This window comes from Salvelinus alpinus, chromosome 2, assembly GCF_045679555.1.
Source record: "Salvelinus alpinus chromosome 2, SLU_Salpinus.1, whole genome shotgun sequence".
Lineage (NCBI taxonomy): Eukaryota > Metazoa > Chordata > Actinopteri > Salmoniformes > Salmonidae > Salvelinus > Salvelinus alpinus.
This window is the reverse complement of record NC_092087.1, coordinates 44,971,385-44,996,446: the sequence shown is the minus strand read 5'-3', so window position 1 is coordinate 44,996,446 and position 25,062 is coordinate 44,971,385. Positions and strand designations below refer to the sequence as shown.

The window sequence follows — 25,062 nt, the reverse complement described above, 5'->3', positions numbered from 1 at the left end:
AACACTTTTTGCTCCCATACATCGAACGCAGTTAATAAAATATCCCATTTAAATTGGGTTGTAAGGATGTAATATCACTGTAGCGCTATTAAGTGCCAAGAGTCCCAGCCACAGATCGACCATACCAACACGACCATACCAAATAACGTGGGGGTGTGAAGATCATTGAAGGACACGGACAAAACCATTTAAGAATTGTACAACTTTTGGACCGAGCTGCTCTAGCGAGTGTTCTATAACAGATGTTTAAATGCACAAGCACCAGTCAGTATACAGAGTATGAGACTGTATTTGTGTTGGGGGACTAAGCAGATAACTTACAGAATATAAGAGATGACTCCGATGGACCAGCAGTCTACTGCTTTGCTGTACGGTTTCTGAGCCAACACCTCAGGAGCTGCCAACAACATGAAACCGCAAAGTCAGAGGAGGAGAGAGGAAGAGAGGGAGAGTCAGAAATACAGAGATGGAGAGTCAGAAATACAGAGAGGGAGAGAGATTTGGGGCTAAGAGGGAGAAAGACAGAGAGGGAGAGCGTGATTGAGAAAGACGGAGGGACTGATTGCGACAGAGTCCATTGAAGTTCGTGTTTTACCCTCTCAATCAGAGCTCTAGTGGGTTACATCACACACACACACACACACACACACACACACACACACACACACACACACACACACACACACACACACACACACACACACACACACACACACACACACACACACACACAGCGAGAGAAAGACAGAGAGCTTTTGAAGGACTAACAGTTGATACAATAGCACTCCAACATAAATGGCATGCGAGGAGGAGGTTGTGAATGGATCAGGGAGAGAAAGAGAGGGGGTAGTGAGAGAGATCACGCATGCACACACCCACAAACACATGGACACACACACACACTCATGCACGCACAGATCTCTTACCCACGTATCCTGGGGTCCCACAGGCTGTAGACATGACACTGCCTGTATCCTCGATCTTAGACAGGCCGAAGTCACTGATCATGATCTTAGAGTCCTCGTCCATACTGTAATACAACAGATTCTCTGGCTAGAGAGAGAAAAGAGACAAAAGAAAGACAGAGAGAGTGAGAGAGAGAGGGTGAGAGTGAGAGTGTGGAGGGGAGAGACAGAGAGAGCGAGAAAGCGAGAGACAGGGAGAGAAATAGAGAAGGGAGAGAGAGAGAGAGAGAAAGAGAGAAGGGAAAGAGAGATAGAGTGAGAGAGAAAATTAGGGTATGACGTTATGATAAAAAGTGAAAAGATTACAACTGGAGCTTCGAAGCTTTTCTTACAGAAACCTTAATGATTCCGGTAAGAAATAATTGGCAAGAAAAGTTGTTGAGGGAGTACATTGGCACCTCTTCTTCCAGCCTGGGATGTGGCAGCATGCCTAAACCTGAGGGAGGATCTGTTGCATTCCATGTTCAAATGGTCAAATAGTGATTGCTTGGCAACATTGCACCAACAGCTGTATCCATGTAAAATATTTAAATATGAAAATTATAATTTGGCAGGAGAGGAGTAAATTAACCTAGATTTCCAGCTTTCTCACATTGGTGAACACGAGACATGGATGTGTAGCAATGCAAGACAAAGAGTAATTGGAGTGGTTGTTATTTTTGAGTACTAATCTAATGGACAGCATCTAATACTAATGTATCTATTTCTACAGGAATCATGACCATTTCACAACAGTACAAGATCTCATCAACTGACTCTCCAAGGAGGGAAACAAGCAGATCGGCCCTGTGTAGGATGACCCTGTGTAGGATGACCCTGTGTTAGATGACCCTGTGTTAGATGACCCTGTGTTAGATGACCCTGTGTAGAATGACCATGTCTAGGATGACCCTGTGTAGAATGACCATGTCTAGGATGACCATGTCTAGGATGACCCTGTGTAGGATGACCCTGTGTAGGATGACCCTGTGTTGGATGACCATGTGTAAAATGACCCCGTGTAGGATGACCATGTGTTGGATGACCCTGTGTTGGATGAGCCTGTGTAGGATGACCCTGTGTAGGATGACCCTGTGCAGCATGACCATGTGATGACCCTGTGCAGCATGACCATGTGATGACCCTGTGTAGGATGACCTTGTGTAGGATGACCATGTATGGTATGACCATGTCGTGGAGGTGTGTGTATGTATGTATGTGTGTGCGCGTCAGGGTCAATTATCTTTCAGTTCCAGACAATTCAGGAAGTACACCGAAATTCCAAATCTATTCAATGCTTTTCAATGAGTAACACTTAGAATTTCTGAATTCACTGGAATTTAAATGGATTTGACCCCAACCCTGGTTTGCGTGCATGTGTCAGTGTGTGTGTGTTTGTGCATGTGTGAGTGTGTGTAGGCACGTGCGTGCATGTATGAGTGTGTGTGTTTGTGCATGTGTGAGGGTGTGTATGCACGTGCATGCATGTGTGAGTGTGTGTAGGCACGTGCGTGCATGTGTGAGTAAGGCACGTGCGTACATGTGTGAGTGTGTGTAAGGCACGTGCGTGCATGTGTGAGTGTGTGTGAGTGTCGAGTTGCCATACCTTCAGGTCCCTGTGTACGATGCCCATGTCATGGAGGTATTTGACAGCGTCCAGGATCTGGTGGATGAGTTGGCTGGCGTCTCTCTCCGTGTAGAAACCCTTCTCTACGATGCGGTCAAACAGCTCCCCTCCAGACACCCTGACAGAGACACACATCCATGATACTAAAAATGGGACCCGATGCTTCCCTGCTTGGCACACAACATTAAGGAGATTGTGTGGCAGTAAGGCCCTGCTATAGACTAGTGTCCTGTCCAGGGGGTGTACTTGTACATCAAGCTGCCTCATGCTACAGAAAGGGGATAGGCCCTTACTCCTATAAGCCGTTCCCGGCACGCACGAGCCAATGCTACTTACGTATAATACTTACTTGCAGGTGCTGGACAAAAAGAAGGTCCTATACATACAGAAAAAAGGAATGTCCGCTCACTGTTATGCTTCTCCTAAACACAATATTTGAAGAAAGGAAAAACATGTCTTCAACTCTTACCCCACACCAGTCCAGCAATCTGTCCCCGATTCATGACTTACAGTATTTCTACCAGAACACTGAATAAGAAGGGGAGAGAGGGGTGACAGAGATAAAGAGAGACAGAGAGAGAGAGAGAGAGAGAGAGAGAGAGAGAGAGAGAGAGAGAGAGAGAGAGAGAGAGAGATAAAGAGAGAGAGAGAGATAAAGAGAGACAGAGAGAGAGATAAAGAGAACGAGAGAGAGAGAGAACGAGAGAGAGAGAGAGCCGACTCACAGCTGCATGACCAGGTACAAGTGGGATGTGCTCTCAAATATATCCTCCAGTGAAACAATGTTGGTGTGCTTGATTCTGAAAAAGAAAGAAAGACACAAAGAAGACAGAAAGACAGGGATATTATTATGACAATATACACTGAGTGCACAAAACATTAAGAACACCTGCTCTTTCCATGACATCGACTGAATCCAGGTAAAGGCTATGATCCCTTATTGATGTCACTTGTTAAATCCACTTCAAATCAGCGTAGGTGAAGGGGAGGAGACAGGTTAAAGAAGGAGTTTTAAGACTTGAGCCATAGATTGTATGTGCCATTCAGAGGGTGAATGGCTAGACAAAATATTTCAGTGCCTTTGAACGGGGTATTGTAGTAGGTGCCAGGTGCCGGTTTGTGTCAATAACTGCAAAAGCTGCTGGGTTTTTCACACTCAACAGTTTCCCGTGTGTGTCAAGAATGGTCCACCGCCCAAAGCCCATCTAGCCAACTTCACAACCGTGGGAAGCATTGGAGTCAACATGGGCCAGCATCTCTGTGGATCGTTTGACACCTTGTAGAGTCCACGCCCAATGAATTGAGGCTGTTCTTGAGGGAAAACGTTCAACTCAATTATTAGGAAGGTGTTCCTTATGTTTGGTATACTCAGTGTACAGTACTATGCTGCACGGTGTCTCGCTCTCAATACTGTCATGTGATCACCAGGTGGCACCATTGCTGTGTTTAAGAGTATGTAGGAATACCATACACAAAGCCTCATCCCATAAATAGAGAACTTGTAATATCGTGGGGCCGGTTGTTTTCTTCTCACACCAAAACGTACAGTAGTCTCTGACAGAGGAGTGTTTCATCATCTCTATCCAGAATATATGGATATATTTTGGAGACAGCTCCTGACGTTGGCTGAACACACCAGTGTCCATGTCCTGATGCAGCACCACAGACGAGAGAGAAGCGAGCCAGTTAGTGGGAGTTCTATAGTTACTGAGGGAATTACACTGGCAGGAACAGCACTGGTAATACACAAGCCAACAACGAGACATCCAAGGCTGAGGCAGGACATTGCTCCGTTGTTACACTGTAAGCATTCATGTAGGCGATATGTGACACTGTGTGTTGTTGCTGTAAAGAAAAGAGCGAGAGGATGGAGGAGAGAGGATGTCAATGTGTATGTCTATGAGTATGTCTCTCTCCCTCCCCTCAATTCTATTTCTCTCTCTCCATCACACTGCTGCAGGGAACTCCACACACACACACACATCTCCCCCCCGCCTCTGTATGTGCTGTTGCCCTAGCAACAAGGACACTAAAAATAGGTTTATCTTCTTTACTCCTGACATTTCCGGTGCACAATCCTGGTGTTTCTACTGACAGGACACATATATATAACGTACTGTATCATGCATCCAGCCAGTACCCCTTCTCCACTGGCATCCACTGCTTAACATCAAGTTGGCTCTGCCGTACATTACCATGAGCCAATAGATAGATACCATGCTGTCAATTCTTTACATTGACAGATCCTGTGTGTTACTTAAGCAATAAGGCCCAAGAGGTTGTGGTATATGGCCAATAAAGCACAGCTAAGGGCTGTTCTTATGCACGATGCAAAGCAGAGTTGCTATGTTCTTTATTGCTATTATTATCTGATTACCAACGTAATTAGAGCAGTAAAAATAAGTGTTTCGTCATACCCGTGGTATGCCACGGCTGTCAGCCAATCAGCGTTCAGGGCTGAAACCACCCAGTTTATAATTTCGATTTTACATTTTAGTAATTGACCAGATGCTCTTATCCAGAGCGACTTACAGGAGCAATTAGGGTTGAGTGCATTGCTCAAGGGCACAGCAACAGATGTTAGACCTAGTCTGCTCGGGGATTTGACCCAGCAACCTCTCGGTTACTGGCACGACCGCTAGGCTACCTGCCGCCTTCAGCCTCTTTCCTGAGCCTGAACGTAATGAGTATTAAAATATTTTCATGACTGATGATGGGGAAACGACCTGGTATTCATTATTAAAGCTGGAATCTGCAGTTGCTACGTCCATTTTTGGACGTATTAATTATTGATATGTAGCCTACCCATTGATTCTTGAAGAATAGGCTATAACTTAGAAATGCCTCATGAGCTCAGTTCACCTGTCACTTCCATCGGAACCCAAAATATAAGTTGGTATTACTCATGTTTGTAAACAACGTAAATATAAACAAACATTGCATAGCCTCAAAACATGGTTTAAACTATAATGTTGATATCATGGAAGGTCAGTCCTTGCACCCATAGCTCTGTTTATGTATTTGAGAATGATTACATTTCTTCAGGCCCATCAGTTTGCATTTTACCAAAACAGAGGCGCGTGGCCGCTTTGTAATTGTTTCAACTGCGGATTCTAGCATTAAGGATATCGAGTTATGTAGTGGTGTGGTGTGGTGTGTTTTGTTGTGTTAATTCTCTATGTTACTGACCTGTGCAGCACAGCGATCTCATTCTCGATGTTGTTCTCCTTCCCCTGCAGAGCCTTCTTGGGGATACACTTGATGGCCACCAGCCTCTGGGTCCCCTTCTCCTCTGCTAGCACCACCTCCGAGAACGCCCCCCTGGAGCACAGGAAACACACATGTTCAAAAATATGACACACGCTTACAGTTACACTTACTAACTGCAAAGACCAATCCAAATACTGTACATTAAAATGGGTTAAAGATGTGTTGCTGAACGTATGTCACCAATGCAAAAGTGAGGCAGTTAGTCTTGGTCCCTAGAACCCAAGTCAATAAGGCCTGCTTGTCTCAAAAGGTGGGTTACTAAAACGATAGTGACATTTTAATAAGAGGAAAGGGTCTGACCCAACTCAATAGGTGGAGTTCTTGGGAAATAAGGCGTGTGGATCACTTTGCACAAAGAGTGTTCGCACGTGAGCTGCATGACTCCTGGTGGGGCGAGTGTGGCTACAGAAAGAGCCTCCCTTCCTCCTCAGAGAGAGCACACACCAAGGGCGGCTGAGGGTATCCCCCATAGATCCCCATGGCCTAACCAGGCACAACCTGTCCAACACATTCCCCATGGCCAGCCACTATTACCATGCACATTCTGTCCACCATCTCTCCCACGAACGTAGGCTCTCTCCACCCAGGGAGGGCCTCCCCATGGCTGCTATAACCAGGCACATCGTGTCTGTCCCTAACCCATGCCAGCAGCACCTCTCTACCCATGGACGGTGTCCCCACGGCCACCCTCTAATAAGGCACATCCTGTTTCTCTCATCCCATCCCTCCCAGTAGCAGCACAGGTTCTCTCCCCCCAGGGAGGGTTTCCCCAAGGAGGACTAGCTACTATAACCAGGAACATCACATGCACTCCAGGCTCTCCACAGCTGTGTGTGTCATGGCAGCCAGGTCCTGTGGGGTTCAGGGCAGAGGAGAGGCTGGATAAACAAAAACACAAGTGTTTGCTCACTCATCATCACTAGCCATCCACATCACCCATCCCAACCCCAACCCTGTCTGACTCCCACAAAAATAACCATTGAAACAGCACTCCATCTAGATATTTAAAAAAATTCTACAAGCCAGTCTCTCTCGCTGCTATTTGGGATAGCGCCACTACCACCTACCTGTCAGTCTCAAAGTTCACATGGCAAACAGTTTGAGGCACTACAGCAATGTCTCCATTGTGAATTATTCAATAGGCCACCCACACACACAGCCATGTGCACGCGCGCGCACGCTGTGCAATCAGAAACAGATGCGGTTAGAGACAGATGACGATGAAGACGTGTACACTCACGTTACCAGCTATTATACAACCTCGCAAAAAAAATCTCTCTTTTCAGAATCAAGCACACCAACATTGTTTTACTGGAGGACATCTTTGAGAGCACATCCCACTTGCAGCTGTGATCTCTCTCTCTCTCGACTCATTCCCCTTGTTAAACAACACTCACACACAACTTGATGCTATTATTTATTCAATTTTATAGAAGGAATATTTCCTTATAGAAGGAATGCAACCAAAAAAGAGCAACCCAGTAAACCCACATAACAGTCTGGTTGGTATTGAGCAAAAACATGCACTGATGGGCACGCACGTTCACAGAGAACTGGGGCGTTATGGTAATTCTATCACTTGTTGTGGTCAGTTCCATCGCTCCCTGCTACAGGGCATGAGGATGAGTGGAGGGTCAGTTACGATGCTGAGGTTCTGAGAGAATCAACATAAAGGCCCCTCTATCCCATTTGGTGAGCCTGACAACCTCATTTGGCCGACAGCACATCTCTTCATCTCTTAATTGTAAATCGCTCTGGATTAGGGTCCGCTAAATTACTAAAATGTCAATGTTAATTGAAAGCATGTAAACTTTACGGTTCTCAGCCGCTGTCACGAACAACCCAGCACTGCTGTAGGGTACATTGGCGCACCACTTTCACTCACTGTCTATCACTGAGCTGAGCATTACACCAACCACACACGGACACGCACAGGCACACACACTTAAATAACTTAAACTATATTACATAACTTAAATGTAATATATTCTAATCCTATGCATTCTGTTGAATTCCCATATCTTGTTTACTCCCCTTGCATTCATTTTGAAAGTCGCTGTAAGTCCTTGACACCCCATGATGAGACTTCCTGCCACCCATGGCCCTCAGTCTTGTGCTCAATGAGCCAGTGGTGCAGAAAGGGTTGCATGGTTAGGCTGATTCCAAAAAGAGGGGATCAAATCTCACGCATTCACTGCACTTCCCCGTCCACATAATTGTCTTCAAATTTAGCCTGCAAGCAACAAAATCAAATAAAGTTGCACTTCTCATCGACCTGGAAAAGGAGACAAGCCATTGCTTTATTTGTGCTGTTCGACCCAGAAAAAAACTCTATATTCGCGATGTACCTATAAAGCCTGCCCTGGCCTGTTTTACAGTAAATGTTAACTGATATTTTATCACTAGGACACAAGGACACAAAGCTCTCTCGTAGTCTGTCAGTAAAATCCTAATGGCCTGTGCCTGGCAACCCTTAAAGACCACTGAGCTGAGGGCCTGAGGCCCATGAAAGGGACAATCAAGGTAGAGTGTATGGCTCACTCCCTCCCTCAATCCAGAGAGCTAAACATAGTGTAACTATCACACACACAGAGGAGGTCCGTTTCAACCGAGGACAGGATTAGAAGCAGATGTGCATCTTTACTTAGCTGGTGAATTACACACACACACACACACACACACACACACACACACACACACACACACACACACACACAATCGTTCAAAGGTTTGGGGTCACTTAGAAATGTCCTTGTTTTTGAAAGAAAAGCAAATTTTTGGTCCATTAAAATAACATCAAATTGATCAGAAATACAGTGTAGACATTGTTAATGTTGTAAATGACTATTGTAGCTGGAAACGGCTGATCTTTTATGGAATATCTACATAGGCGTACAGAGGCCCATTATCAGCAACGATGACTCCTGTGTTCCAATGGCACGTTGTTTTAGCTAATCCAAGTTTATCATTTTAAAAGTCTAATTGATCATTAGAAAACCCTTTTGCAATTATGTTAGCAGAGCTGAAAACGGTTGTGCTGATTAAGGAAGTAATAAAACTGGCCTTCTTTAGACAAGTTGAGTATCTGGAGCATCAGCATTTGTGTGTTCGATTACAGGCTCAAAATGGCCAGAAACAAAGACCTTTCTTCTGAAACTCGTCAGTCTATTCTTGTTCTGGGAAATGAAGGCTATTCCATGCGAGAAATTGGCAAGAAACTGTAGATCTCGTACAACGATGTGTACTACTCCCTTCACAGAACAGCGCAAACTGGCTCTAACCAGAATAGAAAGAGGAGTGGGAGGCCCCGGTGCACAACTGAGCAAGAGGACAAGTACATTAGAGTGTCTAGTTGGAGAAACAGACGCAGTCCTCAAATGGCAGCTTCATGAAATAGTACCCGCAAAACACCAGTCTCAACGTCAACAGTGAAGAGGCAACTCTGGGATGCTGGCCTTCTAGGCAGAGTTGCAAAGAAAAAGCCATATCTCAGACTGGCCAATAAAAAGAAAAGATTAAGATGGGCAAAAGAACACAGACACTGGACAGAGGAACTCTGCCTAGAAGGCCAGCATCCCTCTTCAACTATTTGCCATTAGTGGCAATAAATATTATTGTTGCCAAAGGTTTGCCGCAGATTCACCACTAGTGGCAAACATTTGCAAACTTCTGGTAACATTGTTTTGCACACTATTTAATTTTAAACAAATTTGCCCCCCCAAAAAATATTTGTAAGGGATATTATATCTATACTTTGACTCCAAGTATCGATAAATGTTTCACAATATTGAATCGCAATACATATAGAATCGTGAGCATAGCAATACATATTGTATCGGCACTTAAGTATCATGATATCGTATTCGTGAAGTCACTGGCAATTCCTAGCCCTAAAACGGAAGCTTAGCAGCTATCTGAAAAACAATACATACTGGTATTTAAATTATTTATAGAATAACACGACTACCACAGATGATTGCTTATAACACTTCCAGTATGCCACAATATTGATATTATCCTTAGCAATGGTGACACCAACACCATCTCAGATATGTGGGTTGAGAGATTAATTTCCCATAATGGAAAATGGATTAAATATGCCATAGATAAATAGGCAGGCCAGCGATGGTTCAGCTAGTGTAATGTGTCTCTAGTGCAGTGATCTGAGTGCACACAAGAATATGAGTGGTGAGTGAGAATGAGAGGCAGAGAGGAAAGGAGGCTGTGTTTAACCTAGGTTGACATGCAGGGGGAGAGAGAGGGGGGAGGAACGGAGCGTGACAGACCGCGCGCAGGCACACATGCACGCACACGCACAGAGTCTGAAGAAACATCACTAACCTTCTAGCTCTGAGCTTGTACACTTTCCATCATTAGCATGGGAATAAATCTCAGCCATGAGAGAACTATCGCACCCATCACCCAAACGAGCCCAAATATTTGGTGCACAAACATTTGGATTGAATACACATGCAGTACACACTGTTCATACACGCACAGCACAGTAATACACTGGCTTGTAGTCAACATTTGCCATTAGCTATTGATGTAAACCGGAGTCCCTGTGGGCTCTCAGATTACCAAAACATTGTAGTGGCCAGTGCCAATATGTGTAATGATACCAGTGTGCTTTTAGAATCCACATCCAAATAGACATGTACTGTATGTGGTGATGTCTTCTCTACTGTATAATAGCTTCATTACCTTATCAAATCGAACAAGTGTTGTGAGCCAAATGCAAATTCATATACAGATCTGCCATCTTAAGGATCCGCCCCTTTTTTAATTTTAAATCGCCTAAAATGACATACCCAAATCTAACTGCCTGTAACTCAGGCCCTGAAGCAAGGATATGCATATTCTTGGTACCGTTTGAAAGGAAACACTTTGAAGTTTGTGGAAATGTGAAAGGAATGTAGGAGAATATAACACAATAGATCTGGTAAAAGATAATACATAGACAAAATAACCGTTCTTTGGGGTTAAATACAGAGCCTTCAGAAAGTATTCATGCCCCTTGACTTGTTCCACATTTTGTTATGTTATAGCCTGAATTGTGTCACCGGTCTACACACAATACTCAATAATGTCAAAGTGGAATTATGTTTTTAAAAATGTTCAAATTAATAAATTAAAAGCTGAAATGCCTTAAGTCAATAAGTATTCATCCTCTTTGTTATGGCAAGCCTAAATAAGTTCAGGAGTAAACATTTGCTTAACAAGTCACATAATAAGTTGGATGGACTCACTCTGTGTGCAATAATAGTGTTTAACATGATTTTTTTATGACTACCTCATCTCTGTACCCTACACATTCAAAAATCTATAAGGTCCCTCAGTCGAGCAGCACATTTCAAACACAAATTCAACCACAAAGACCAGGGAGGTTTTCCAATGCCTCACAAAGAGCACCTATTGGTAGGTGGGTAAAATAAAAAGAAGCAGACATTGAATATCCCTTTGAGCACGGTGAAGTTATTAATTACACTTTGGATGGTGTACCAATACACCCAGTCATTACAAACATACAGGTGTCCTTCCTAACTCAGTTGCCGGAGAGGAAGGAACCGCTCAGGAATTTCACCATGAGGCCAGTGGTAACTTTAAAACAGTTACTGTCACGTTCCTGACCTGTTTTATGTTATTTTTGTATGTGTTTAGTTGGTCAGGGCGTGAGTTGGGGTGGGCATTCTATGTTTTGTGTTTCTATGTTTAGATCACTTGTAATTAGCCTTATATGGTTCTCAATCAGGGACAGGTGTTTGACGTTTCCTCTGATTGAGAACCATATATAGGTTGGCTGTTCACACTGTTTGTTTGTGGGTGATTGTCTTCTGTGTCTGTGTATGTTGCACCACACGGGACTGTTTCGGTTTGTTTGTTCATTTGATGTAGTCCGTTCCTGTTCGTGAGTTCTTCGTGCATTTATGTAAGTTCCATGTTCAGGTCTGTCTACGTCGTTTTCTTATTTTGTAGTTTGAAGTGTTTTTCTGTTTTCGTCAGTACTTTAATAAACTTCATTATGTCCAAATATCACGCTGCACTTTGGTCTAATCCCTACTCCTCCTCTTCGTCTGAAGAGGAGGAGGACACCCGTGACAGTTACAGAGTTAAATGACTGTGACAGGAGAAAACTGAGGATGGATCAACAACATTGTAGTTACTCTACAATGCTAACCTACAGTACCTTCGGAAAGTGTTCAGACCCCTTGAATTTTTCTACATTTTGTTACATTTAGCCTTATTCTAAAATGGATTAAAACATATTTTTCAAATCCTCAGTAATCTACACACACTACCCCATAATGACTAAGCGAAAACAGGTTTTTAGAAATCTTTGCAAATTTATTAAAATTCAAAAACAGAAATACCTTATTTACATAAGTATTCAGACCCCAAAATATCTAAACCTGTTTACTTTGTCATTATGGGGTATTGTGTGTAGATGAGGAAAAAAACGATTTAATACATTTTAGAATAAGGCTGTAACCTAACAAAATTTGGAAAAAGTCAAGGGGTCTGAATACTTTCCGAAGGCACTGTAAATGACAGAGTAAAAAGAAGCAAGCCTGTACAGAATTGTAAAAAATCCAAAACATGCATCTTGTTTGCAATAAGGCACTAAAGTAAAATTGCTAAATATTTGGCAAAGAATTGACCTTTACATCATGAATACAAAGATTAACTTTTGGGGGCAAATCCAACACATATTTTCAAGCGTGGTGGCTGGATCATGTTAAGGGTACACTTGTCATTGGCAAGGACTAGGGAGTTTTTTGGGGATAAAAAGAAACGGAAGAGAGATACAATTCAAAATCAAATAGCTAAATTATCCATGATATGACCATCTTAAAACAATTCCATATGTTAGCATCAGGAAATTAAAATGAGCCTTGTGAGCTGGCGGAAAATGAGCAGTTATCTTTCTCTCCATGCGGGTGCAGTTGAGTCATTGGATCAGGGCTTGCTATCAAAATGATGTTCTCTCTTGCTTGTGCAAATGCTAGGCCTAGGTCCTATTACTGCAACATTCAAATGTACAAAAATGGATCTAAAATGCAGCCATACACATCAACAACCATCGTTTTATATAGCTTAATACCACAAGATAGATATTGGTCTCCACTGGGATACGACATACAAGTGTCTAGTGCAGGGCTCACCACCCTTGTTCCTGGAGAGCTACTGTCCTGTAGGTTTTCACTCCAACCTGATTCTAATAATTAGCTGGTTGATAAACTGAACCAGGTTAGTTACAACTGGGGTTGGAGCGAAAACCTACAGGTGGGTAGCTCCCCGGGAACAGGGTTGGAGACCCCTGGTCAAATGTATCCTAAGGTTACGAATTAACTCAAAATTGGCACAAATAACTCAATACCCCGATTGACTTGATGTCAAGTTACACAGTTCAAATATGGACAGTCAAGTGTTATTTTACCCCCAATCTTGATTAGAAATGACCATACCAGACACTTTTGGATAACATAAATAGGAAACTAATAAAATAAGTCAGTAAGCTACACCAACATTAGGTTCTAGTCATACAAATTGTCGGGTAGATTGCAAAAGTAGATTTCAACGAGGAAATATTTTATTTATATTGTACGGAATGCTTGTCAAATAAATCAATCAGCCTTACTCTGTTCAAAAAGGACTTAGTTGTTGCAATGACAATACCAACCAGAGGGCGAACATATCTTGAACGACTGTGGTTGCAAGCATCTTTTATTGAGCAGTAATGAGGTGCCCAATGTTTGCAATTGAGATCAGCTGCGTGGGTGAATTTAACGCGAATTTATGGTTTAACGAGACAGCAGCTGGCGATAATAAGGATGCTGCCTTTTGAGGAAGACTTTCGAGGCAGGGTGTCAAAATTTGCGTGTCCCAATCCCATGTAAGGAGGCTATCCCTTAAGAGTCCGTTGCTAAGCTAGCTAGTTAACACGTTGGCCACGACAGCAGGCGATCTCATCCTGCTTATATCGGCTGTTTTCGAGATGAACATCCTAAACGAACTAGTCGTAGATTCAGCAATGTCTCAATTGTGAAGAACCGGACAGTTTTAAATTCTGAATTGGTGAACTTGCGAGCCAGCAAATCGTTTTCAGGTACTAAAGTGGGCACCTGATCACGTTTCACTCCATTGCATTGGCAGGAGAAAACAGTCCTGCCCAATAGCCAGCCAAGTTATTTGTACATCCTGTTGATGAGTCTGTTTTGCTACCTAGCTGCAGTGTTTGATTACCTAGCTAACTTTCTCTTGCCACTTTCCCTTCCCTTATTGTGTTGCACCATTGGGGTATGTGTTACTAGTTACAATTTGAGGCTACATTTTTCTACTCTTTCTGTAAACTTGACCAAGCCTAAAAATATGCAAAACTGTTAAATGATTGCAGAGTAATAAAGGTAGTTGTGGCTTAAGCAACTTGAACCAGCACTGACATTTGAGCAGTGAGGTTAATTTCTTTCCTCTCCTCTCTGCTTGTTCCAGGTTGAAGGACATCCCACCCTGCACATGTAAATAACTTGTTGTGAAGCTCCCAGACACCACCGTAATCGCCATATCCAAGAATATTATTCAGGAGTGTGCAACATCACAATGTTAAAATAAATTCACCCATATTGTTTATCCAGATTTGTCAGGACATTGTAATTTATGAAGCTCATTCTAAAATACAGATGTGATTTCTGTCCCAGGGGATTGCACTGTTTGCAAGTCTTCAATTTAGACCACAATTTGATGAACAAGAACCTGTAAAGTACGGTCCTGCATATAAAAAAAAACCTGTGGCTGTCATTACACAATTTGCTCTTGTGCACTGAACAAGCTTGTGAATGTTGGAAGTTAATCTCCTTGATGTCACTCCCTTAGTCCATTGTACAAAATAAATAATTCCTGTGTTTTAAAGAATCATGCACCGATACAGTAAAAACAAATGTTAACATTTATACAAAATTACAAGTGTTTCTGGTTGAGGCCTGGTGATCTGTCTAATCCCCTGCAAGGAGAGAAAAGGTAGCAATAATATAATGCTGTAATCATTTCATGTTTGATATGCATTTACAGCGCATTCGGAAAGTATTCAGACCCTTTTTCCACAGTTGGGCTCCCGAGTAGTGCAGCGGTCTAAGGCACTGCATCTCAGTGCTAGAGGTGTCACTACAGACCCTGGTTCAATTCCAGGCTGTATCACAACTGGCTGTGATTGGGAGTCCCATAGGGCGGCCCACAACTGGCCCAGCGTCGTCATTGTAAATAAGAATTTGTTCTTAACTGACTTGACTTTTTAAATAAAAAAATAAAATGTGTTAAGTTACAGCCTGATTCTAAAATGGATAAATAAATATTTTTCCTCAATCTACACACATTACCTCATAATGACAAAGCGAAAAAAGGTTTAGACATTTTTGAAAATGTATTTCTTTTTTTAAATCAGACCTTATTTTCGTACTGTATGTATTCAGACTGTTTGCTATGAGACTCAAAATTTGAGCTCCGGTACATCCTGTTTCCATTGATCATCCTTGAGATGTTTCTACAACTTGATTGGAGTCCACCTGTGGTAAATTCAATTGATTGGACATGATTTGGAAAGGCACACCTGTCTATATAAGGTTCCACAGTTGACCGTATATGTCAGAGCAAAAACTAAGCAATGAGGTCGAAGGAATTGTCCGTAGAGATCCGAGACAGGATTGTGTCGAGGCACAGATCTAGGGAAGGACACAAAAAAATGCTGCAGCATGGAAGGTCCCCATGAACACAGTGGGCTCCATCATTCTTATATGGAACTGACTGACCGGCCAAACTGAGCAATCGGGGTAGAAGGGCATTGGTCAGGGAGGTGACCAAGAACCCGATGGTCACTCTGAAGGAGCTCCAGAGTTCCTCTGTGGAGATAGGAGAATCTTCCAGAAGGACAAACCTCTCTGCAGCACTCCACCAATCCGGCCTTTATGGTACCGTGGCCAGACGGAAGCCACTCCTCAGTAAAAGGCACATGACAGCCCGCTTCGAGCTTGCCAAAAGCCACCTAGACTCCCGGATCATGAGAAACAAGATTCTCTGGTCTGATGAAACCAAGATTGAACTCTTTGGCTTGAATGCCAAGCGTCGGGTCACGTCTGAAGGAAACCTGGCACCATCCCTACGGTGAAGCATGGTAGTGGCAGCATCATGTGGGGATGTTTTTCAGCGGCAGGGATTGGGAGACTAGTAAGGATCGAGGGAAAGATGAATGGAGCAAAGTACAGAGCGATACTTGATGATAACCTGCTCCAGAGCACTCAGAACCTGAGACTGGGGCCGAAGGTTCACCTTCCAACCGGACAACAACCCTAAGCACACAGCCAAGACAATGCAGGACTGGCTTCGGGACAAGTTTCAATGTCCTTGAATGGCCCAGCCAGATCCCGGACTTGAACCCGATCGAACATCTCTGGAGAGACCTGAAAATAGGTGTGTAGCAACGCTCCCCATCCAACCTGACAGAGCTTGAGAGAATCTGCAGAGAAGAATGGGAGAAACTCCCCAAATACAGGTGTGCCAAGCTTGTAGTGTCATACCCAAGAAAACTCGATGCTGTAATTGCTGCCAAATGTGCTACAACAAAGTACTGAGTAAAGTGTCTGAATACATCTGTATGTATCAAATACTTATGTCATGCAATAAAATGCAAATTAATTACTTAAAAATCATACAATGTGATTTTCTGGATTTTTGTTTTAGATTCCGTCTCTCACAGTTGAAGTGTACCTATGATAAAAAATTACAGACCTCTACATGCTTTGTAAGTAGGAAAACCTGCAAAATCGGCAGTGTATCAAATACTTGTTCTCCCCACTGTACATGAGATGAGTAATGCAAGATATGTAAACATTATTAAAGTGGCCAATGATTTCAAGTCTGTATGTAGGCAGCAGCCTCTGTGTTAATGATGTTTAACTTCTTACGGCTGAGATCGTCTGAGATCCCGTTAACGGGATCGACTTGACAACAGCCAGTGAAAGTGCAGGGCGCCAAATTCGAACAACAGAAATCTCAGAATTAAAATTCCTCAAACATACAAGTGTTTTACTTCAATTTAAAGATAAACTTGTTGTTAATCCCACCACAGTGTCCGATTTCAAAAAGGCTTTACGACGAAAGCACACCATCCGATTATGTTAGGTCAGTACCTAGTCACAGAAAAACACTACCATTTTTCCAGCCAAAGAGAGAAGTCACAAAAAGCAGAAAGAGATAAAATTCATCACTAACCTTTGATGATCTTCATCAGATGACACTCATAGGACTTCATGTATGTTTTGTTGGATAAAGTTCATATTTATATCCAAAAATCTTAGTTTACATTGGCGCATTATGTTCAGTAATGTTTTACCTCCAAAACATCCAGTGATTTTGCAGAGAGCCACATCAATTTACAGAAATACTCATAATAAACATTGATAAAAGATACAAGTATTATACATGGAACTTTCGATAAACTTCTCCTTAATGCAACCGCTGTCAGATTTCAAAAAAACTTTACCGAAAAAGCAAACCTGAGTACAGCGCTCAGAGACCAAAACAAGCCATACAGATATCCGCCATGTTGTGGAGTCAACAGAAGTCAGAAATAGCATTATAAATATTAACTTACCTTTGATGATCATCATCAGAATGCACTCCCAGGAATTCCAGTTCCACAATAAATGTTTGTTTTGTTTGATAATGTCCATAATTTATGTACAAATACCTCCTTTTTGTTTGCGCGTTTAGTTCCAAAATCCAAATTGATGACGCGCAGGCCAGACGAAAAGTCAAAAAATTCCATTACAGTTTGTAGAAACATGTCAAACAATGTATAGAATCAATCTTTAGGATGTTTTTATCATAAATCTTCAAAAATGTTTCAACCGGAGAATTCCTTTGTCTGTAGAAATGCGATGGAACGCAGCTAACTCTCACAGTGGCGCACCTGAGTGAGCTCGTGGCACTCTGCCAGAGCCCTGGCTCAGTCAGCTCTTATTCCCTCATCCTTCACAGTAGAAGCATCAAACAAGGTTCTAAAGACTGTTGACATCTAGTGGAAGCCTTAGGAAGTGTAATATGACCCCATAGACACTGTATATTGGATAGGCAAACCTACAAATCTCAGATTTTCCACTTCCTGGTTGGATTTTTTCTCAGGTTTTTGCTTGCCATATGAGTTCTGTTATACTTAGACATCATTCAAACGGTTTTAGAAACTTCAGAGTGTTTTCTATCCAAATCTACTAATAATATGCATATCTTAGCTTCTGGTACTGAGTAGCAGGCAGTTTACTCTGGGCACCTTATTCATCCAAGCTACTCAATACTGCCCCCAGCCATAAGAAGTTAACAGACTGATGGCCTTGAGAGATGTTTTTCAGTCTCTCGGTCCCAGCTTTGATTCACCTGTACTGACCTCGCCTTCTGGATGGTAGTGGGGTGAACAGGCAGTGGCTCGGGTGGTTGTTGTCCTTGATGATCTTTTTGGCCTTCCTGTGACATTGGGTGCTGTAAGTGTCCTGGAGGGCAGGTAGTTTGCCCCCAGTGATGCGTTGTGTAGACCGCACCACCCTCTGGAGAGCCTTGCGGTTGTGGGCGGTGCAGTTGCCGTACCAGGTTGTGATACAGCCCAACAGGATGCTCTCAATTGTGTATCTGTAAAAGTTTGAGGGTTTTAAGTGACAATCCAAACTTCTTCAGCCTCCTGAGGTTGAAGAGGTGCTGTTGTGCCTTCTTCACCACACTGTCTGTGTGGGTGGACCATTTACACCTTCTCCACTGCTGTCCTGTCTGTGGATTGGGGGGTACTCCCTCTGCTGTTTCCTTAAGTCCATGATCATCTCCTTTTGTTTTGTTGACGTTGAGTGCGAGGTTGTTTTCCCGCCCTCACCTCCTCCCTGTAGCCTGTCTCGTTGTTGTTGGCAATCAAGCCTACTACTGTTGTCGTCTGCAAACTTGATGATATGAGTTGGAGGCGTGCAAGGCCACGCAGTCATGGGTGAACAGGGAGTACAGGAGGGGGCTGAGCATGCACCCTTGTTGGGCCCCAGTGTTGAGGATCAGCGAAGTAGAAATGTTGTTTCCTACCTTCACCACCTGGGGGCGGCCCGTCAGGAAGTCCAGGACCCAATTGTACAGGGTGGGGTTGAGACTAGTGATGCACTGATATTACATTTTTGGCAGATACCGATATCCAATATTTTCCTTGCCAAATAAAACAATACCGATTTATTAAAATTTGTACAGTTAAATAGTTAACACACATGGACGCAGCGGTCTAAGGCACTGCATCTCAGTGCAAGAGGTGTCACTACAGTCCCTGGTTCAAAGCCAGGCTGTATCACATTTGGCCATGATTGGGAGTCCCATAGGGCGGTGAACAACTTGCCCAGCGTCATCCGGGCTGTCATTGTAAATAACTGACTTGCCTAGTTAAAGGTTACACACACACACACCACCCTGACCAAAAAGTTATTTTGTTGGCATTTACGTATGTCCCCATTACCAGTAAAACATAATCAAAACCTGTTTCTTTCATTTACTTGCTGTGCTGTTTCGTTGTTCAGTCGTTTCATTCTCAACCAGGATTTCTATGGAATGCCGTTTGGGTCTTAAAAGATACAATATTTGACATGTAAAATAATATGAAAATCTGATTCAGTAGCTATAGTTAGCTAGCTAGTTAGATAGCTAACTATATAGCTAGGTGTCATCTAAAATAACCTTAATTTATAAGACAGTTATTTGATTAATGGTGGTCGGACCCATCTGTGAAGCTAGCCACAATACGGATTAGTCACAATAGTGGACTTTGCGGTTAGCCTTCAAAATAAAAGTATGGCATAATTCTACTATTTGTATTCATTTGCATCACAGTCAATTACACTTATTTTGAAGGCAAACCGCAAATTCCACTATTGTGCCTAATCCTTATTGTGGCTAGCTTCACAACACATAACCCAGTGCCTCACTAGCCAGATGAAGCTAGCTGGCTGCTTATAACGTTAGCTTTGGGCAACAGGGGTAAGTAGCTGGCTAGCTATTTATTTTCATTAAGTTCAATTTCAATAGGCAAACAAGTGGTAACCTAGATAATACTTACTCACAAGGATTCCTAAATCGTTGCTAAGAATAATGATATTGACTGCAGTTTCTACTGGTCATTGTTTTCAGGCTGGTTGTATTGGTGCTAGCTAGGTACCAAGCTAAACCTAGCTACCCCAGAAGTTGTGGTCGAACAAATTATGCTTTATTACCAACGCGGTATTGTAAATATATCGTCCGTGGCCGGTGTTTGTTTGCACACTTTTTTGTAGTTCTTTGACAGTGCTAATATTTATTTTTTCCTACGCAAGACCCAAACGGCATTCCATAGTATGTATGTCGTGGAGCTAACAGTAGTGACGCTATTACTGTGTAACTCCAGTAGGGCAACATCTGAAAAATAGCGCACTTGGTAGTGTGTACCGGTGCTCGACCAGTCGGTGAAAGCCAACATCACCCACGACAGAGAACGGTTGTTGTCAAGGGCAATGAATTCTATTAACTTGGCTTTAATGGATTTTGCCTTTAAGTTGTCTCGCTGAAATGTTCTTAGACTTTCAAATGACTGCTCGACTTGTTGACTGCTCGATCCACACAGCAGACATTGTTCGTTCCACACAGCAGACATTGTGTGGGCTAGGTTAGGAATGCTGTATTGCACTTGTAGCGCAAAATTAACGTGGCGTTATTACGTTATATAGGTGTGCACGGTAGCTTTGACATAGGTTTTTAACATTGGCGTTAAACTAGACATCAGCCGATACCGATGCTGCTGTTTTTAGCTAATATCGTCCGATTCCGATATGTTCACCGATATATCGTGCATGCCTAGTTCAGACCCAGGGCCTCATGTTTAATGATGAGCTTGGAGGATACTATGGTGTTGAATGCTGAGCTATAGTCAATGAACAGCATTCTTACATAGGTATTCCTCTTGTCCAGATGGGATAAGGCAGTGTGCAGTGTGATGGCGATTGCATCGTCTGTGGACCTATTGGGGCGGTAAGCAAATTGGAGTGGGTCTAGGGTGTCAGGTAAGATGGAGGTGATATGATCGTTGACTAGCCTCTCAAAGCACTTCATGATGACAGATTTAGTTCAGATTTAGTTCAGTTACCTTTGCCTTCTTGGGCACAGGATTAATGGGGGCCATCAGAGCATGCACCCTTGATACGAAAGAGAGGTTGAACAGGCTAGTAATTGGGGTTGCAACAATTTTGGCAGATCATTTTAGAAAGATAGGGTCCAGATCTAGCCCTGCTCATTTGTAGGGATCCAGATTTTGCAGCTCTTTCAGAACATCAGCTGTCTGGATTTGGGGGAAGGAGAAGCGGGGGGGGGCTTGGGCAGGGGGTGCAGAGCTATTGGCCGGGGTCGGGGTAGCCAGGTGGAAAGCATGGCCAGCCGTAGAAAAATGCTTATTGAAATTATCGATTATTGTAGATTTATCGGTGGTGACAGGGATTCCTAGCCTCAGTGCAGTGGGCAGCTGGGAGGAGGTGCTCTTATTCTCCATGGACTGTAGTGTTCCAAAACGTTTTGTAATTAGTGCTACAGGATGCAAATTTCTGTTTGACAAAGCTAGCCTTAGCTTTCCTAAGTGACTGTGTATGTTGGTTCCTGACTTCCCTGAAAAGTTGCATATCGCGGGGGCTATTCGATGCTAATGCAGGATGTTTTTGTGCTGGTCAAGGGCAGTCAAGTTTGGGGTGAACCAAGGTTTACATCTGTTCTTGGTTCTACATTTTTTGAATGGGGCATGCTTATTTAAGATGGTGAGGAAAGCACTTTTTAAAGAGCAACCAGGCATCCTCTACTGACGGGATGAGGTCAATATCCTTCCAGGATACCTGGGCCAGGTCGATAAGAAAGGCTTGCTCGCTGAAGTGTTTTAGGTAGCGTTTGACATTGAGGGGTGGTCGTTTCACCGCGGACCCATTACGGACGCAGGCAATGAGGCAGTGATCGCTGAGATCCTGGTTGAAGACAGCAGAGGTGTATTTAGAGGGCAAGTTGGTCAGCATGATATTTAAGAGGGTTCCCATGGTTATGGATTTAGGGTTGTACCTGGTAGGTTCCCTGAATTTGTGTGAGCTTGAGGGGATCTAGCTTAGATTGTAGGATGGCCGGGGTGTATCCCAGTTTAGGTCACCTAACAGTATGAACTCTGAAGATAGATGTGGGGCAATCAATTCACATATGGTGTCCAGGGCACAGCTGGGAGCTGAGGGGGGTCTATAACAAGCTGCAACGGTGAGAGACTTGTTTCTGGAAAGGTGGATTTTTAATAGTAGAAGCTCGAATTGTTTGGGCACAGACCTGGATATTATGACAGAACTCTGGAGGCTATCTCTGCAGTAGATTGCAACTCCGCCCCCTTTCCGACAAGTTCTATCTTGTCGAAAATGTTGTAGTTGGATGGAAATTTCTGGATTTTTGGTGGTCTTCCAAAGCCAGGATTCAGACACGGCTAGGACATCAGGGTTGGCGGAGTGTGCTAAAGCAGTGAATAAAACAAACCTAGGGAGGAGGCTTCTAATGTTAACATACATGAAACCAAGGCTTTTATGGTTACAGAAGTCAACAAATGAGAGCGCTTGGGGAGTGGTGCTGGGGGCTGCAGGGCCTGGGTTAACCTCTACATCACCAGAGGAACAGAGGAGGAGGAGGATAAGGGTACGGCTAAAGGCTATTAGAACTGGTCGTCTAGTGGGTTCAGAACAGAGAGTAAAAGGAGCAGATTTCTGGGCGTGGAAGAATAGATTCAAGGCATATTGTACAGACAAGGGTATGGTAGGATGTGAGTACAGTGGAGGTTAACCTAGGCATTGAGTGACGATGAGAGAGGTTTTGTCTCTAGAGGCACCAGTTAAGCCAGGTGAGGTCACCGCATGTGTAGGGGGTGGGACAAAAGGGCTATCTAAGGCATATTGGGCTGGGGGCTCTACAGTGAAGTAAGACAATAATCACTAACCGAAACAGCAATAGACAAGGCATATAAACATTAGGGAGAGGCATGTGTAGCCGAGTGATTATAGGGTCCAATGAGTAGCAATAGGTGAGTCAGGGAGCCGATTCAGTAGTCGCTACTACGCTAGGCGAGCTGGAGACACGGCGATTCAGACAGTTAGCAGGCCGGGGCTAGCAGATGGGCCTTCAGTGACATCGCAACGGAATAGCCTGTTGAGACCACCTCGGATAATTACATCGGCAGACCAGTCGTGATGGATCGGCGGGGCTCCGTGTCGGCAGTGAAGGGTCCGGGCCAATTGGCAAAAGAGGTATTGTAGCTTAAGAAATTAGCTGGTGGACCTCTTCTGCCAGCCGGGAGATGGGCCTAGCTCGAGGCTAGCTCAAGGCTAACTGGTGCTTGCTTTGGGACAGAGACGTTAGCCAGGAGTAGCCACTCGGATTGCAGCTAGCTAGCTGCGATGCTCCGGTGTAAAGGTTCAGAGCTTGCTGTAGGAATCCGGAGATGTAGTAGAGAAAAAGCAGTCCGATACGCTCTGGGTTGATATCGCGCTGTGTAGACTGGCAGTTATTGACCGAGCTTAGGCTGGTTGGTGTCCGAGTTAACAGTGAAGACTGCTAGCAGTGGCTAACTGACTAGTAGCTAGTTAGCTGGCTAGCATCTGATGGGGGTTCCGGTTCTAAATTATAAAAATAGCAGAGCCGTACCACATTAGGTGAGGCAGGTTGCAGGAGAGTATATTCAGTCCGTAAATGTAGTGAGATTAACATATAAACAAAAAAAAGAAACGATATTTACACGGGACAGGACGTGACAAAACCCACGTCTGACTGCTACGTCATCTTTGAAGCAGATACCTACTGCCTAGTAGAAACCAAGGCTGTTGGTTTCATCACATCATCAGGTGATGCTGCCTTCGAATCTCGGCCCAAATGGCAGTAACCTGCTGGAAAAGTGCTACCTACTAAGGTAGTTGCCTTGGTAGGCAGTAGGCATCTGCCTTTTGGATTGGTTAAATGTTAACAGTAGGCTACACCAAGAGTTTCCATTCATACAAAGTGTCAAAACGATTGCCCAGCACTGGTCACGAACTCTTGATGCTTGAAGCTGAATATTGCTGATTAGACCACTGCGCTATGGTGTGCCTTGCAGAGTGGAGTCTGACATTCACAAAGTCTATGCAATGGCACCATGCAATGCACCCTGGGCTGAAGAGGCAGACAAATAGGATAAATGTCGTGGAGCCTTGGTTAAATAAAACATTTCTCGAGGTAGGAATATCACAAAATATGATTAATGGCTCATTCGAGAGAAGACAACCTCCCGCGTTATGACATCGGCCATGTATGATAAACGTTTTTGCGATCTAAAAGATTCTATTAACTTCCAGTGTAGTGAGCGCAGCTTTATCACAATGGCACATCATACCGGCTGAGTTTCTGCCTGCTTGAACAGCAATAGCTCAGACACACATGAAAACAACATGAAATTACCCAGGGAATCGATAGAACATCGCTCAGAAATGCACAAAAAACAATAACATTCAATGTGGAAGTTTCTTTCCTTTTTAAGGGAGGAAAGACTGGATTCCCAACTGCCACCCAAGCCGTTTGGAACGCAGCCTGTGTCACGGAATACAGTAGCTAGCTGCAGCCTCTCCAGCATGTGCCCAGAGTTTGCATGCCACCCTGCAACACTGCATGGTGTATTTAAAAGAAAGCACTCCAATACATCTCTTTCCCATTGATGGATGCTTGCTGAGGTGGCAAATATACACTGAGTGTACAAAACATTATGATGCTCTTTCCATGACAGACTGACGAGGTGAAAGCTATGATCCCTTATTGATGTCACATTCAACCACTTAAATCAATGTAGATGAAGGGGGGGAGAAAGGTTAAAGAAGGATTTTGAAGCCTTGAGACAATTGTGACATGGATTGTGCGTGTGCCATTCAAAGTGAATGGGTAAAACAAAACATTTAAGTGCCTTTGAACGTGGTATGGTCGTAGGTGCCAGGCCGCACCGGTTTGAGTGTTAACTGCAACGCAGCTGGGTTTTTCATGCTCAACAGTTTCCAGTGTGTATCAAGAATGGTCCACTACCCAAAGGACATCCGGCCAACTTGACTGTGGTAAGCCACGAAATCCCTAGTTTGAAAGACTGTTTTTCTGGAAGCTGTGCTGCGCCAT

At 43.5% G+C, this 25,062-nt stretch overlaps 1 protein-coding gene and 1 long non-coding RNA gene across 3 annotated transcripts in view; one reads left to right on the top strand and one right to left on the bottom strand.

Annotated features, from left to right (window-relative positions):
- The window catches only part of camk1a (calcium/calmodulin-dependent protein kinase Ia), a 55,275-nt gene that overhangs the window by 10,479 nt on the left and 19,734 nt on the right, over window positions 1–25,062 (bottom strand). For both annotated transcript variants that reach the window (XM_071381154.1, XM_071381161.1), the window contains exons 3-7: window positions 5,761–5,892; window positions 3,297–3,371; window positions 2,551–2,689; window positions 927–1,053; window positions 322–397 (exon numbers count right to left, since the gene is read on the bottom strand). In XM_071381154.1, coding sequence (XP_071237255.1) covers window positions 322–397; window positions 927–1,053; window positions 2,551–2,689; window positions 3,297–3,371; window positions 5,761–5,892 — 549 coding nt within the window. The remainder of the gene's footprint in view (window positions 1–321; window positions 398–926; window positions 1,054–2,550; window positions 2,690–3,296; window positions 3,372–5,760; window positions 5,893–25,062) is intronic.
- Window positions 13,550–14,475, top strand: LOC139550931 (uncharacterized). Its single transcript, XR_011670153.1, has 2 exons — window positions 13,550–13,948; window positions 14,332–14,475. It is a non-coding gene; the product is annotated as an uncharacterized lncRNA (long non-coding RNA).